This window comes from Sus scrofa, chromosome 2 (genome assembly GCF_000003025.6).
Source record: "Sus scrofa isolate TJ Tabasco breed Duroc chromosome 2, Sscrofa11.1, whole genome shotgun sequence".
In the NCBI taxonomy this organism is placed as follows: domain Eukaryota; kingdom Metazoa; phylum Chordata; class Mammalia; order Artiodactyla; family Suidae; genus Sus; species Sus scrofa.
Window position 1 is genome coordinate 11,421,316 of NC_010444.4, and position 14,053 is coordinate 11,435,368.

At 37.6% G+C, this 14,053-nt stretch overlaps 1 protein-coding gene across 1 annotated transcript; it reads right to left on the reverse strand.

The window, feature by feature from the left end:
- LOC100512212 (oocyte-secreted protein 2) lies at positions 4,727-12,196 on the reverse strand. Its single transcript, XM_003122674.5, has 4 exons — positions 11,695-12,196; positions 8,899-9,077; positions 7,481-7,584; positions 4,727-5,797 (listed from the first exon to the last, which is right to left on the reverse strand). The coding sequence occupies exons 1-4, from the start codon at positions 11,768-11,770 to the stop codon at positions 5,692-5,694; spliced, it is 465 nt and encodes a 154-aa protein (XP_003122722.5). The 5' UTR covers positions 11,771-12,196; the 3' UTR covers positions 4,727-5,691.

Sequence of the window (14,053 nt, forward strand, 5' to 3'; positions counted from 1 at the left end):
CACTGTGGCCACAGCAGGAACTCCTACCCTACTTTAAAGCCATTTGAATTTCTTTCTTCCATCTCCAAAGCACATAGAAAGTGGGTTCACATATTTTCCATTTTCATTCCCTGCCGTGAGCTCAAGCCATGATAGCATCAACACTTGCCTCAATCACTAACACAGGTCTTACAATGCCTCCTAGTAACTACTCTCATCCACGTTCTCAGGGTAATAAGAGTGATTTTAAAATATAAACCTAATCATGTCACTCCCTGTTTATAATGCTGGCCATGGCTTCTTATTTCACTAAGATGTTCCTACTGGCGGCCTGAAGAGGTACCCCGTGATAATATGAGTCTTTGTGGTCATGGACCATGTGTTTCTTCTTTTGGTCAATGATTGAGTAATAAATTCATTAAAGATGATACATAAAGCCAAAAGTGTTCTTCTCACAATTAATGGATACTTTCTCTTTCTTTTTGTGGAGGTAAAACTAGACATTACATAATTAGAAGTTAACAGAAAGTTTAGAGTAATTAACCTCTATGTTTAACGACTAATGTGTTTTCTTCTTAAATATACAATATTCCCTGTTTAACTTGAGGGGAAGGCAAGGAATCTGAACTGAGCTCTGATTGAACCACATAAAACTGACACTATTATACATCAAAATAAGTACTCAAGTGTTTTAAAATGATAAATGCACATATACAGAGACAAGAGAAATAACTGAATTCACGATAATTAAGGAAGATGGGAAAGTTTGTGAAATGAAAAATGAGACTGAATTGGCTCTAACTTCATTATTAAATGTTCGTATGGATTTGGGAGTTCCCATCATGGCTCAGCTGAAATGAATCCAAGTAGTATTCATGAGGATGTGGATTAGATTGTCGGCCTTGATCAGTGGGTCAGGAATCCAGCACTGCTGTGAGCTGTGGTGTAATTTTGCACACGCAGCTTGGATCCCACGTTGCTATGGCCATGGTGTGGGCCAGCAGCTGTAGTTGCTGATTCAACCCCTAGCCTGGGAACTTCCATATGCCGCAGGTGTGGTCCTAAAAAGGAAAAAAAAAAAAAGTTTGTATGGATTTAAAACAAATTGCTTCCCCTTTCTAATCCCACCTGACATTGCCTATATAAAGGAGTGGCAGCATGAGAGAGGGCTTAGGGCCTTCCTCCTAAAATCCAGCCACACCATCACTCTTCATTTTTCTGGTACAGGAATAGTGAAGAAATGTATTGCCTCATGCCTGATAATTTCCTTTGCCGTGAGTAATCCCTCATCCTACTCTATATCCTCCCAAATCTGTTGGCGTAAAACAGTTTTAGTTCCAGATTCAGGAAAAAAACACTCTCTGTCCATAACTAAACTTTCTTATGTTTTATTAAGGGCTGGCCGAGTAATGGCTTTAATGGCAGGTGTTTTCTAGAAAAATAAAGTTTATCAAGGTACAATAATCAGAGGCAGTAGAGTTTAGGGACTGATGGCAGAGACACATCTAGATCCAGATCATTCAATTTTGTTTTTATTTCATCCATTTTTTTCTAGTTTTGAGGTGTACTTGACAAATACAGGTCACGTATATTTAAAGTATTTAATGTAATATTTTGCTGTTCATAAAGTCACCCTTTGACCATCTCCCCATTTCTTCCCCTCCCCCCAGCCCTGACCCCCACATTTCTCCTTGGCTCCTATGAATTCATCTATTTTTAGATTCCACATACAAGTGAGATCATGAAGTATTTGTCTTTGTCTGGCTTATTTCACTTAGCATAATGCCTTCAAGGTCTATCCACATTGTCAGAAATGGCAAGATTTCCTTCTTTAATGGCGAATAATATTCCATTTTATTCCACTGGTAGACACTTAGGTTTTTTTTTTTTTTTCATATATTGACTATTGTGAATAATGGTGCAATAAACATGGAAGTGCAGTTGTCTCTTTGATATCCTGTTTCGTCTGCTTTGGATGCAGATCCAGAAGTGGGATTGTTGGAGCATATAATTCTTTTTTTTTTTTTTTTCTGTTTTTAGGGCTGTACCTGTGGCATATGGAAGTTCCCAGGCTAAGGGCCAAATCAGAGCTACAGCTGCCAGCCACTGCCACAGCCACTGCTACTCCAGATCTAAGCAACACCTGCAACCTACACCATAGATCACAGCAACGTCAGATCCTTAACCCACTAATCGAGGCCGGGGGATCGAACCGAATCCTCATGGATACTAGTTGTGTTTGTTACTGCTGAGGCACAATGGGAACTCCTGGTTCATATAATTCTAATTTTTGAGGGAACTTCTGTGTTGTTTGCCATAGTGGCTGAACAAATTTATGTTGCTTCCGGTAGTATACTGGGGTTCCCTTTTCTCCACAGCCTAACCAACATTTGTCTGTCTTCTTGAGGAGAGCCGTTCAAACAGGAGCAAGATGATATCTCATCGTGGTTTTGATTTGCATTTCCCTGATAATTAGGGATACTGAGCACCTTTTCATGATCTTCTTAGCTATTTGTATGTCTTGAGAATGTCTGTTCAAGTTCTGCCCTTTCTCAAATCTGGTTATTTAGTTAATTGCTATTAATTTGCTGGAGTTCCTTTTATCTTTTGGATATTAACCCTTTATCAGATGTATGATATGCAAATATAGTCTCTCATTCTGTAGGTTACCTTTTCATTTTGTTGTTTGGTTTGCTGTGCAGCAACTTTTAGTTTGATATAGTCTCACTTTACTTTCACTTTTGCTAGTGCATGTAGTGCTATAAGAAAAAAATCAGTGCCAACACCAATGTCATGGAGCTTGATTTCAAGTCTTCTGGTTAAGTCTTTAATCCATTTGGAGTTTATTTCTATATATACTATAAGAATCCATTTTTTTGCATATGGAAACCCACTTTTCCCATCATTTATTGGAGAGAATATTCTTTCCCCATTGGATATTTTTGACACTTTATTGAATATTAGTTAATGGTATATGTGTGGATTTACAGCTAAAATCTCAATTCTGTTCCACTAGTCTGTGTATGCATTTCTATTCTAGTACTATAATGCATTGATTACTATGCCCTTGTAACAAAATTTGAAATCAGGGGTTGTGAGGCCTCCAGCTTTGTTTTTCTTTCTCAAGATTAGCTTTCTATTACGTCTTCTTTGGTTTTATACAAATTTGGGTGTTTTTTTTTTTTTTTTTTTAGGGTTGTTTTTTCCTCTTGCTGCAAAAAATAATTGGAATTTTGATAGGGATTTCATTGAATCTATAGATCACTTTGAGGGGTAGCGGCGCTTTGACAGAATTAATTCCAATATGAACATGAGGGTCTTTCATGTATTCATATCTTCCAGTTCTTTCATCCTTGTCCTATACTTTTCAGTGCGCAGAACTTTTTCCTCCTTGATTAAACTTATTCCCAAGTATTTTATTTTGCTGCTATTGTAAATGCAATTTTCTTAATTACTTTTTCATATAGTTCATTTTTAGTGTATGGAAACACAACTGATTTTGGTGTCTTGATGTTGTATCCTGGATCTGAGTTTGTCTGTTAGTTCTAACAGTTTTTGGGTGGCGTCTTTAGGGTTTTATATATGTTACAGCATGTCTCTGAGCACACATAATTTTAATTCTTCCCTTCTGATTTGGATGCCTTTTTTGAATTACCTAATTGCTCTGGCTAAGACTACCAGTGCTATGTTGAATAGAAGTGCTCAGATTTGATAAAATCCAACATCATTTTAAGATAAAAACTCTCAAGAATTAGTGATAGAAGGAATGAACTTTAACACAAATGACAAGCCCGCAGGCTACATCACACCCAATGGTGAAAAACTGAGAGCTTTTTCTCTACGTTTAGGAACAGATCACTAATTTTGAGACCAGTCGCACAATTCAGGCTTTTTTTTTTTTTTTTTTTTTTTTTTTTTTTTTTTTTTGTCTTTTTCTAGGGCGGCACCTGCGGCACATGGAGGTTCCCAGGCTAGGGGGTCTAATCTGAGCTGTAGCTGCTGGGCTATACCACAGCCACAGCAATGCCAGATCTGAGCCACATCTGCAACCCACACCACAGCTCACAGCAACGCTGGGTCCTTAACTCACTGAGCAAGGCCAGGAATCAAACCCTCAAACTCATGATTCCTGTCGGATTCACTTAACCACTGAGCCATGACGGGAACTCCTCAAGCACATTTTTCAATCTATGTTTTCTTATCTGTAAAACTGGAATAATAGTAATATATAAGTCTTTGGGTTAATAGGATTAAATAAGTTGTTGCAACATGCTTATAATATTTCCAACACACAGTAATCCTTTCAAAAAGATTACCTTGTATCTGTGTGTGTAACATATACATATTATATATATATATATACACACACACATATATATATAAATAAATAATGTATGTATGTATAATGTGATGTCAAAGATAGATGCCTATGATAACTATTTAAATTCAAGTAAACAGGAGTTCCCGTCATGGCTCAGTGGTTAATGAACATGACTAGTATCCATGAGGATACGGGTTCGATCCCTGGCCTTGCTCAGTGGGCTAAGGATCCAGCATTGCTGTGAGCTATGGTGTAGGTTGCAGACGTGACTCACATCTGATGTTGCTGTGGCTGTGATGTAGGCCTGCGTCTATAGCTCTGATTGGTCCCCTAGCCGGGGAACCTCCATACACCATGGGTGCAGCCCTAAAATGACAAAAAGACAAAAAAAAATTTTTTTAATAAAAAAAATGAATTCAAGCAAACAACTGTATGCAGCATTTTATTGGCAATGAGAAAATAGTAGCACTTTAAATTTTTTAAAAAACTAAATAAAAATATTTTAACAAAATCTGTTTCCAGAAAGATATAACATCCAAAATGTAAATTCAATAAGCAACTAAATAACAAATGGCACAGTTTAATTCTCATAATTGATAGAAGAACTTTCCCCAACTCAGAGTGATCTTTGGTGTATTACACGGGGTAGACTCCCTTCTTTAAGGAAAAGGCAAGGGCATGAAGGCTGGTGAATAAATCATCTAGTGAAATGCTCTAAAGGCTACAGAGGATGAGTCTCTGTTGAGCACCTCAGTCAATTACTTCAAGAGTTGAAGATTCATATCAGGGATAAAGGAAAAACCTGACCTCAAACTTCAGTTAAGGATGTGGTTATTTAAATTCTAGACTATAAATCTAACTTTAATTATTAACCAAATATGAAGTACATTCAACTACTTTTAGGGCTCAGCTTTACTGATGAATTAGCGAAGTGCACACAAGTTAGTCTCTTCATATAAAAGGACTTTGTCTTTCCTGGGAGTTAGTGTGTTAAATTTTAGTCTCTGGCACATTTATATGCCTAGCTCTATTTTTTTAATCCTTACTAAAGAAAATATTTAGAACATATTTATTGGAGGTTTATATCAATTAAAGGTATTGTCATGAAGACCTATTGCTGAATCTACCTCATAGAACTAAAACCAAAATTTAAACAGGAAACAGAATTATCTAATAACTAACTTTAATAAGACATGCTCTTAATAAAAATATCTAAAAATACATCTTCACTGCAACAGGACCTATACTAGATTAGGGTTTTAGGGAATTAGATACCCAAGGAAAGATTTATACCAATTATTTTTGTACAAAACTATTTTTCCAACAAAATTCATGACATCAATTTGAAGTTTCAATTTCTCTGTAAGTATGGAGTCAGTTTGACTAGAATTTCAAAATCCTAACTCTTCTGGTGTTGTCTCAAAGTCAGCAATAAAAGGACTGGGGTCCAATTTTATTTCATGATCTGTAGAAACTGGTGTGAGCCACACTGATTTCCTAAAGAGAAGAGAAAAAGCAGATATGGTGGGCATATTGGGTACCCGGTCCTTCTGAGTCTACATCTGGGGCCAAGATGTTTTTCCCACTGTTTAACACCATGATCATTTGCAGTGTGGTGATTTAGAGGCGTGGCAGTGCCTATACCTTCTCCATAATGTGATTTGTTAATAGAGTATCAACGTGCCCAGTAAGATAGACTTAGGCGAATGGATCCTAAGAATGATAAAAGTGTAATCTGATCCGGTGCAGTAGTGGCAGGGGTGTGTGTGGGGGTGTGTACAGAAGTAAAATTCATGCACCAAAAACCTAATCATATACCTTCGTTGGCTTGGTTTTCATTAAGAGAGATAAGGTACAAACAATGTAATAGTTATAATAAAAATAGAAATGTTTTCGTTATCACCATTAATCTGGTAGCCTATGGAGGAACAACAGCCCCAGTGGGTTAGGTTAGAAATTTTTACATCACTCTAAGCATTGGGTAATATATAGGAATGAAAGAGTGTGTGTGTGCGTGTGTGTGTGTGTGTGTGTGTGTGTGTGTGTGTACAGAATCAGGTGTTGGTTTCTATTTAGGGGTCAGCTACTTCCCTGAGTATCACTAAATCCCTCAGCCTTGGTTTTTCTTTATGAATAATGTGCTAAAGGAAAGATCAAGAGTATTCAACATGTTATACTTAATGCTTCTGAATTACCCACTTAAAAATGGTAGTTTTTATCTATGTATATTTTACCACAATAAAAAATGCCAGTGCTCCCCTACTTCAAACATGTGACTCTGATGATGTTAAAAGATTCTGTACATTTCATTGGAGCTCTAAATTCTTTTTCCATGTCAGCTATTTCCATAAATTAAACAAAGATAAATTTTCCTTGTGATTTTTCAGGTGGTTTCTATGATTTATCACTCATATTTATAATACTCAATGTACACATTTCAGTGACTAAGGAAAACTGTGCCAGGCTATACTATTCCACTTGCTCTCAACCTTCATGTGGAATCCTTCTCAACCTGTCCGTTCCACAAAATTGCAAAGTGCACTTAATAGGCCGATAAGCCCTTCCTTTCATGTATCTCCATGAGTTACTATTAATATGAAGGGTTGGTTTTCTCTTAACTTTTTAGTCATTTACTCTCCTAACATGAAATTGAACCATAAAATATCTTAGAAAATAAAGGGAACTACATGGAGTTCCCCACTGGCCTAGTGGTTAAGGATCCCACATTGTCACTGCTGTGGTGCAGGTTCAATCCCTGGCCTAGGAACTTCTCCATACCATGGGCATGGGCGAAAATAAATAATTAAATAAAGGTCAAAATTCAAGCTAAAATAAGCCATATTAAAAGGAAGAAAAAGAGCACTATGAATGAGAAAATATTGAAAGACAATATCATGTTTGATTCTTCCACTTACTAATGTACTTTGCAGTTCAGTTACTGTAAAATAACCTAGTTATAGGTTGCATATGTTTTTATTCTAATGTGATTATTATACTTAATTTAAAATTTAAAAAAAGGAGTACTGAAAATATGTTTAAATGCCAATTTGGTGCTTGTTGGGATTTTATGCTTATGAGTGAGTCATTTTATAGTCTCTAAAATTTATGCTTCTTCAGAAATGTCTGGTGAGTAAAGGCAAAACCAATATATTTGAAAGGAGCCTTGTCTATTGGACTCACCTAGAGGCACAACACTCCAAAGGGATTTTCTCATGGTCACAATGCATATTCCTAGGGTTAAAGTATATCTCTGTTTGAAAAAGGAGAGTATCCTCTGAAATAACCTAGGAGAGGACAAAAGTTAAGTAGAAAGTAGCTCTAATAACAGAGGGGGCATCTATACATTTAAATAGGAAGTACATTCAAGATCTCAAAAATGGCCATTGTCACTTTTAAGTACATACAAAATTCTGACCACCCACTGGGACAAAAGAGGTTTATCTGTAAGAGTGGATTTAAATTGCCTGGAAAAAATCTTGATAGGACAAAGGCGCAAACTTAAATGGTTACTTAGAGCCATCTTTATGATTCATTAGTGAAAAGGTTTTCAACAGTTCTTCTGAGGAAGACGGTCAAATAACAGGGTGGTTTAAAATTTAAGCTTTGGGGGATAATCCTCCTGGTTGGCATCTAAACTATCAACCTGTGCATCCCTGAGCAAACTGGTAAAGCACCTTCTGAAGTTTTAGTTCCCTCATTTCTAAGACAAAGACAATATCTAATTCATAGGTGACTGTTTTAATTAGGCATTGGCCCCAACTGTTTCCACAGTATGAATACAAGTTGTTTAAATTCGGAACTTTGTGAAAAGATAATACCCCAGGAAAACAACGTCCTTTAAGATTTATGCCTGTAAAGTAACTGACAAGAGATTTCAGTCCAGTGAAAATCTTGAACTATGTGATACCCATCCTCATAGAGCATGGGTAGATTCAAGTAATCTAGTGTCGAATATGAAATACCTTCCCAGAACTGGTGGCCTCCTACATGAGAAACACTGAATGGAATTTAAAACTGTCCACTAAGCTTCAGTAAAATGCAATAGTAGCCTAAAGACAACTTAAAATCAGTTTGCTAACCAGTCTGGAAATCTGTGCTTTTAAGGTCTGTTCACACAGAGGAGACTTTATTCAGTGACTAAGTAAGGAACCGTAGGGTCATCTACCCATTAATTACTATAACTAGAAGCAAAACTTGATCTTAGACAAACAAAAACCACCAAAACACAAAACAAACAGAAGTTCTGTCATGGCTCAGTGGAAACAAATCCAACTAGTATCCATGAGGATGCAGGTTCAATCCCTGGCCTCGCTCAGTGGGTCAGGGATCCAGCATTGCCATAAGCTGTGATGTAGTTCACAGAAGTAGCTCAGATTTGGCGTTGCTGTGCCTGTGGGGTAGGCTGGTAGCTATCGCTCAGATTCAACCTTTAGCCCGGGAACTTCCATATGCCACAGGTGCAGCCCTAAAAAGCAAAACAATCAAACAGAAAAAGAGGAAATAATCTTTATCACCAGACATAAAATTCTTAAAAAAAAAAAAGTCTAAAACAAACAACAAAAATTATTTATTTATTTACAAATAATCATTATTCTCACCTTTGTCCTGATCCCACAGGCATGGACAGGGTATATAAAATCATATGCATATGTTTGTATCCGAGTTGCAGGGCAACTCGATCCCAGATATAACTCATCAGCAAATATATACAGATGGCTGCTGCATGCATACGGGCTAACAGAGACCATCACCCAGTCCAAAGAACAACCTATTTTCACTGCGGAAAGAATCATATGACAAAGTGTCAGATGTGTATTACCTTAAGGGAGAGCTCAGAGAATATTCAGCTATGCCTTTTGTGATTAATAAAAGGTATTCCTCTGGCAAAACAGCTTAAAGAACAGCATACAAAGGATTTTTCATATTACCACTACTTTCGAAATATCTGCATAGAAACTGACAGAACAATATAAATCAACTACAATAAAAAATTTTTTAAGATACTTAAAATTTTTAAAAATAAAATATTTGCATAATTCTATCCTCAATTAAGTAAAGTTTAGTTACTTCAGAGGGAAAAAAGCAATCCATAAAAACATCATTTTATCTTTTAGCCCCCTGCCTCCTTAAATTAGATTTCAATAAAGGATTTTTCTTTCTTTCTTTTTCTTGTCTTTTTTGCCTTTTGAGGGCAGCTCCCACGGCATATGGAGGTTTCCAGGCTAGGGGACTAATCAGAGCTGTAGCCATCAGCCTACGCCAGAGCCACAGCAACTCGGGATCTGATCCGCGTCTGCAACCTATACCACAGCTCATGGCAACGCCAGATCCTTAACCCACTGAGCAAGGCCAGGGATTAAACCTGCAACCTCATGGTTCCTAGTCAGATTCGTTAACCACTGAGCCACGACAGGAACTCCCTGAAGGATTTTTCATATTACCACTACTTTCTGAAATATCTGCATAGAAATTGACAGAACAATTTCTATGCATAGAAATTGACGGAACAACTATAATAAATTTTTAAGACACTAATTTTTAAAAAAAATCTGCATAATTATATCCTCAAATAAGTAAATGTCAGTTATTTCTCAGGGAAAAAGCAATCCCTAAGAACGTCATTATCTTTTAACTCCCTGCCTCCTCTTAGAAATTAGATTTCAACCAGGATGATATATATAGCTAGGACTACACATAAGGGAGAGAAGTAAGTTGCAGTGCATTAGAAGAGGGGTGATGTAGTCCAGTAATACTTCCCCCCTTTTTTTGCTTTTTAGGGTTGCACCTGTGGCATATGGAAGTTCCCAGGCTAGGGGTTGAATCAGAGCTGTAGCTGCTGGCCACAGCCACAGCAATGTGGGATCTGAGCCATGTCTGCAACCTACACCACAGCTCATGGCAATGCCAGATCCTTAACCAGTTCCAACAATTGGGTGGAAATAGACTCAAAAGCATAAGTGGGCATGGACATACAGGAAATCCATGCTTCTGGCTTTGCTCCTTTTTTCATTCTAGTTTTAGAGTCAAGTTTCAGTTTGGCATTCAGTTCTCAAATATCTGAGCAATCCTTTAAGAAGCCCAAGGAACACACGTAGCTGTGCAAACATTAAGTGAAGCAGAATCTTCCTGACACCGAAGCATCCTTTACCACAGCCAGGCCTGAACACCCTAACTCACCCCATCCCAGATAACCAGAATTCTTTCCCAGCTCACAGGTCACTGCTCTTTCTCCATACGTGCTGCACTGAAATGACTAAACTTACTGAAATGTCAATAATTAACGGGAGTTCCCGTCGTGGCGCAGTGGTTAACGAATCCGACTAGGAACCATGAGGTTGTGGGTTCGGTCCCTGCCCTTGCTCATTGGGTTAACGATCCGGCGTTGCCGTGAGCTGTGGTGTAGGTTGCAGACGCGGCTCGGATCCCACGTTGCTGTGGCTCTGGCGTAGGCTGGTGGCTACGGCTCCGATTCGACCCCTAGCCTGGGAACCTCCATATGCCGCGGGAGCGGCCCAAGAAATAGCAACAACAACAGCAACAACGACAAAAAAAAAAAAAAAAAAAAAAAAAATTAACGGCTATATGGTGAGTTGCACTAGCCTAGGCCTTCTGAAAAATTCATCCTAAGTAAAATGGAAAGATCAGAAACTAAGTGTGGTCCTTGCTCAGAAAGAGCTTATAGGCCAAATGGGTAAAGAAAAAAATTGTGTATCCATTCCCCCAAAAAGATCCCACTTCAAACAAAAAGAAACAGGTAACAAAACCAAAAAACACATAGAAAACAGAAAAATTTGAAATGCTGCTTTAGAGTAGTTGGCATTTAGTAGGTCCTTGAAGCTGGGAAATATTTGGATGCCACAAAAAACAAAGACACTCCAGGTAAAATATATAAAACATAGTCAAATCAATTTATAGAGAGGCCAGACACTGATTTAGCTTTATCCTATTGGCTTTGCAGAACCATTGAGGAATTTAACGTGAGTGAAGTTCATATTGTATTTTTAAAAGAAGAAAAAGAGTGGTATCAACATCAAGGGTAAATGTGAGGGGTCTAGAAGCAGGAAAGTCAATTAAGCTACAACCAAGTATCTCACAATAAAACCAAGGACTGGTATTTGGCAGTGGGTTCATAAGGGCAGCCTGAACTTCTTCTGAAGAATTTTTGCAAATGAGGATTAAAATAGACGACCACAACAGAGAAGAAAAAACACATCTCATTTAGGCTGAAAGTTAAAATGTGTCCTCAGTATAAAGACCCAAGTCCAGTCGGCCTGAAAGTATTTCTCTTCCAGGGAAGGGTAAGATCAGATCTCTATGGGGAGTTGAACCCTGCACTGAGAGCAATCATTCTGAGTTACCATCCAAGGAAGTCTTCCCCCAAACCAGTCATTTACCATAGACATTCTCAGCACAAGGCCAAATCCAGGCAGCAAGGAGAATCAAGACCTCTAAAGCCATAGAGACCTCCATGTGAGCAGACCCCCAGCCGAGGACCTCTCAGGAAACAGGAAGAAGATATGGCTTAAGTGACTTTATATGGAATCCTATGCTCAGCTGCCTTCATCTCCTACTTATTTAAATTAAGGAGGGAAAGGATATTTACGGTTTGAGTACCTCCCTATAAAATATAAAGCAATTACAAAGTGAGAGAGAATAAGTTTACAGTGAGGGACCCTGGAAGGCAGCCCCTTAATCCAGCAACCAAATTTGCACCAACAGTAATGGGAAATACGGAAGTTGTGTACCACCTGATAGAATGCAGTAAAAACAAGGCATAGCATCTGTGAAAATCCCGCCAAACCTAATGATGAAGAAATAGCAGACACAAACTGAGTGCATTGAACAACAGACAGATGTCGAGGCCATGAAAAATCAAGGAAGGATTGAGGAAGTGTCTGAAGCTAAAGAGCTGTGACATCTCACTGCCACACGAGATGTGATTCGGAACTGGATTTCATTTTATCATTATTTCTTACTATAAAGGTCATTAATGAGACAATTGGTGAAATTTGAAAGAGGTGTGAGGATTCGAATCAGTAATACATTAAGTTTTTGGTTTTAATGATACTCAAATGCTTGGTGTCTGGACCTCCTTAATGGTTTTAAAAATAGTGAGAATTCCAAAGAACTTTTGTTTAGGTGGGTTTACCTGTGCAAATTTACCACATTATACACTAAAATAAAATTTTAAATCTTTATTAAATAAGTAACATAAGTAACATTATGAAAAATAACTATTTTCCCCCAAGTGGAAGAGTAACATTGTTTTACATGTTTTACTTTGTTTCAGTTTAATAGAAGACAGCTAGATTCTCATGCTCTACATTTAGCCTTTGTGATATGTTGCCTTGTTGAAAGCATATGAAAAAAACTTTTCCTCACACAAATATGTATTTGGATAAGTGAGGAGCATTTTAATAGCTTTTTTGGATAATTGTGGCTCTTCTTTGATGCTACCCCAGATCTCTACAAAAGGTGGTTTCTTCAAGGTTAGTGGCAGTGTGGAATCAGAAAACACAGCAATGAACTTTTCATGCTCGGTTATATTAAAATCCATTGGTCTCTCTTGCATTTCAAATGAAACTTTTATGCGTGCATGCTTGTATCACATTACACATTCGTTATTTGGAACATCTTGTTCACCCAGTTATACAGATCTTCCAAATGTTAACATGTTACATTATGCAATGCAAAAAAAAAAAAAAAATCACAGTTGTACTCTGAAAGTAGGGAATGAAGTTCTCTAAAGTTCTAAATGTTGCTTGTAAGCTAGAATTTTTTCACTGGATACAAAAACCATCATTTGTTTTCTTTGAAGTGCCAGCCACATTTCATTCCATTTCTAGAAAATATCTTTCAAAAACCCAGATGCAAATGTCGATGTGTGTCTACCAGTCATTCTTGCAGGTAAATATGATGTTCTGGGAAAAAAGGATCTTGTTCAGTTCACAAGTCAAAAAATTGCATAATCTTCATGCTTTGATATGCAGCCAAAGCGCTTCATTCACACTTCCCATTTTATCATGCAGAACATTAAGTCACGCACTCAACATATGATCAACATTTAAGAAAATGTTATGTAGGGATCAGCGTATTAGGTGATCACAAGGGAAGCTCAAGACGGCATCCACACAATGATAAGACCAGGAACCTGACTGGAAACAGTTTATAATCAGGGTGAAGCCCATTTCAGAAGGCCTTAAAAGGAACTATTTACACAATTTTTTAAAAGGCCATCATACCACTTAAATCACAACTGCTCTTCTGTATTTTATTCATACCTGGTAATAGACCCAATGCAGAGACCAAATCAAAGAATGAGGAGGAACATGTGTTAACAGCACAGGGGCCTTTCTTTCCTCTGCAGAGTAAGGCTCATTAAGGACACGGGCAAAGGCCATAGACTTGCCACACTCAGCTGTTGCAATGACTCCTCACTTAATGTAGCTTGAAGGCTTCTTTATGTGAGCCTGGAGAGAGCTGTTTTCCTCTCTAATCTCTGTATTGCTGGAAATCACAGGATCTGATTAAATGAAACTGCAGGTAAATTACATCCAAAGAACAAAGTCTTCTATGGGGACATCTGTGAGGTTATTCTACTACATTTTCCCCAGTTTTTTTTTTTTTAAGTTTCAAACCTATAGAAAAGTTGAAAGCATATATTATGAATACCCATACTTAGATTCGCCAATTGTTAATATTTTGCTATATTTGCTCTTCTATATCCTGTGTATGATTTTGTATATTTGCATA

Excerpts from the sequence above, each read along its gene's own strand:
- LOC100512212 (XM_003122674.5), bottom strand. The coding sequence starts at position 11,770 with ATGGAGGTCTCTATGGCTTTAGAGGTCTTGATTCTCCTTGCTGCCTGG. Across the intron at positions 9,078-11,694 it reads TTGTGCTGAGAATGTCTATG|TGAAAATAGGTTGTTCTTTG; the intron begins GTAAATGACTGG and ends TTCTTTCCGCAG. Across the intron at positions 7,585-8,898 it reads CCTGTGGGATCAGGACAAAG|GTTATTTCAGAGGATACTCT; the intron begins GTGAGAATAATG and ends GTCCTCTCCTAG.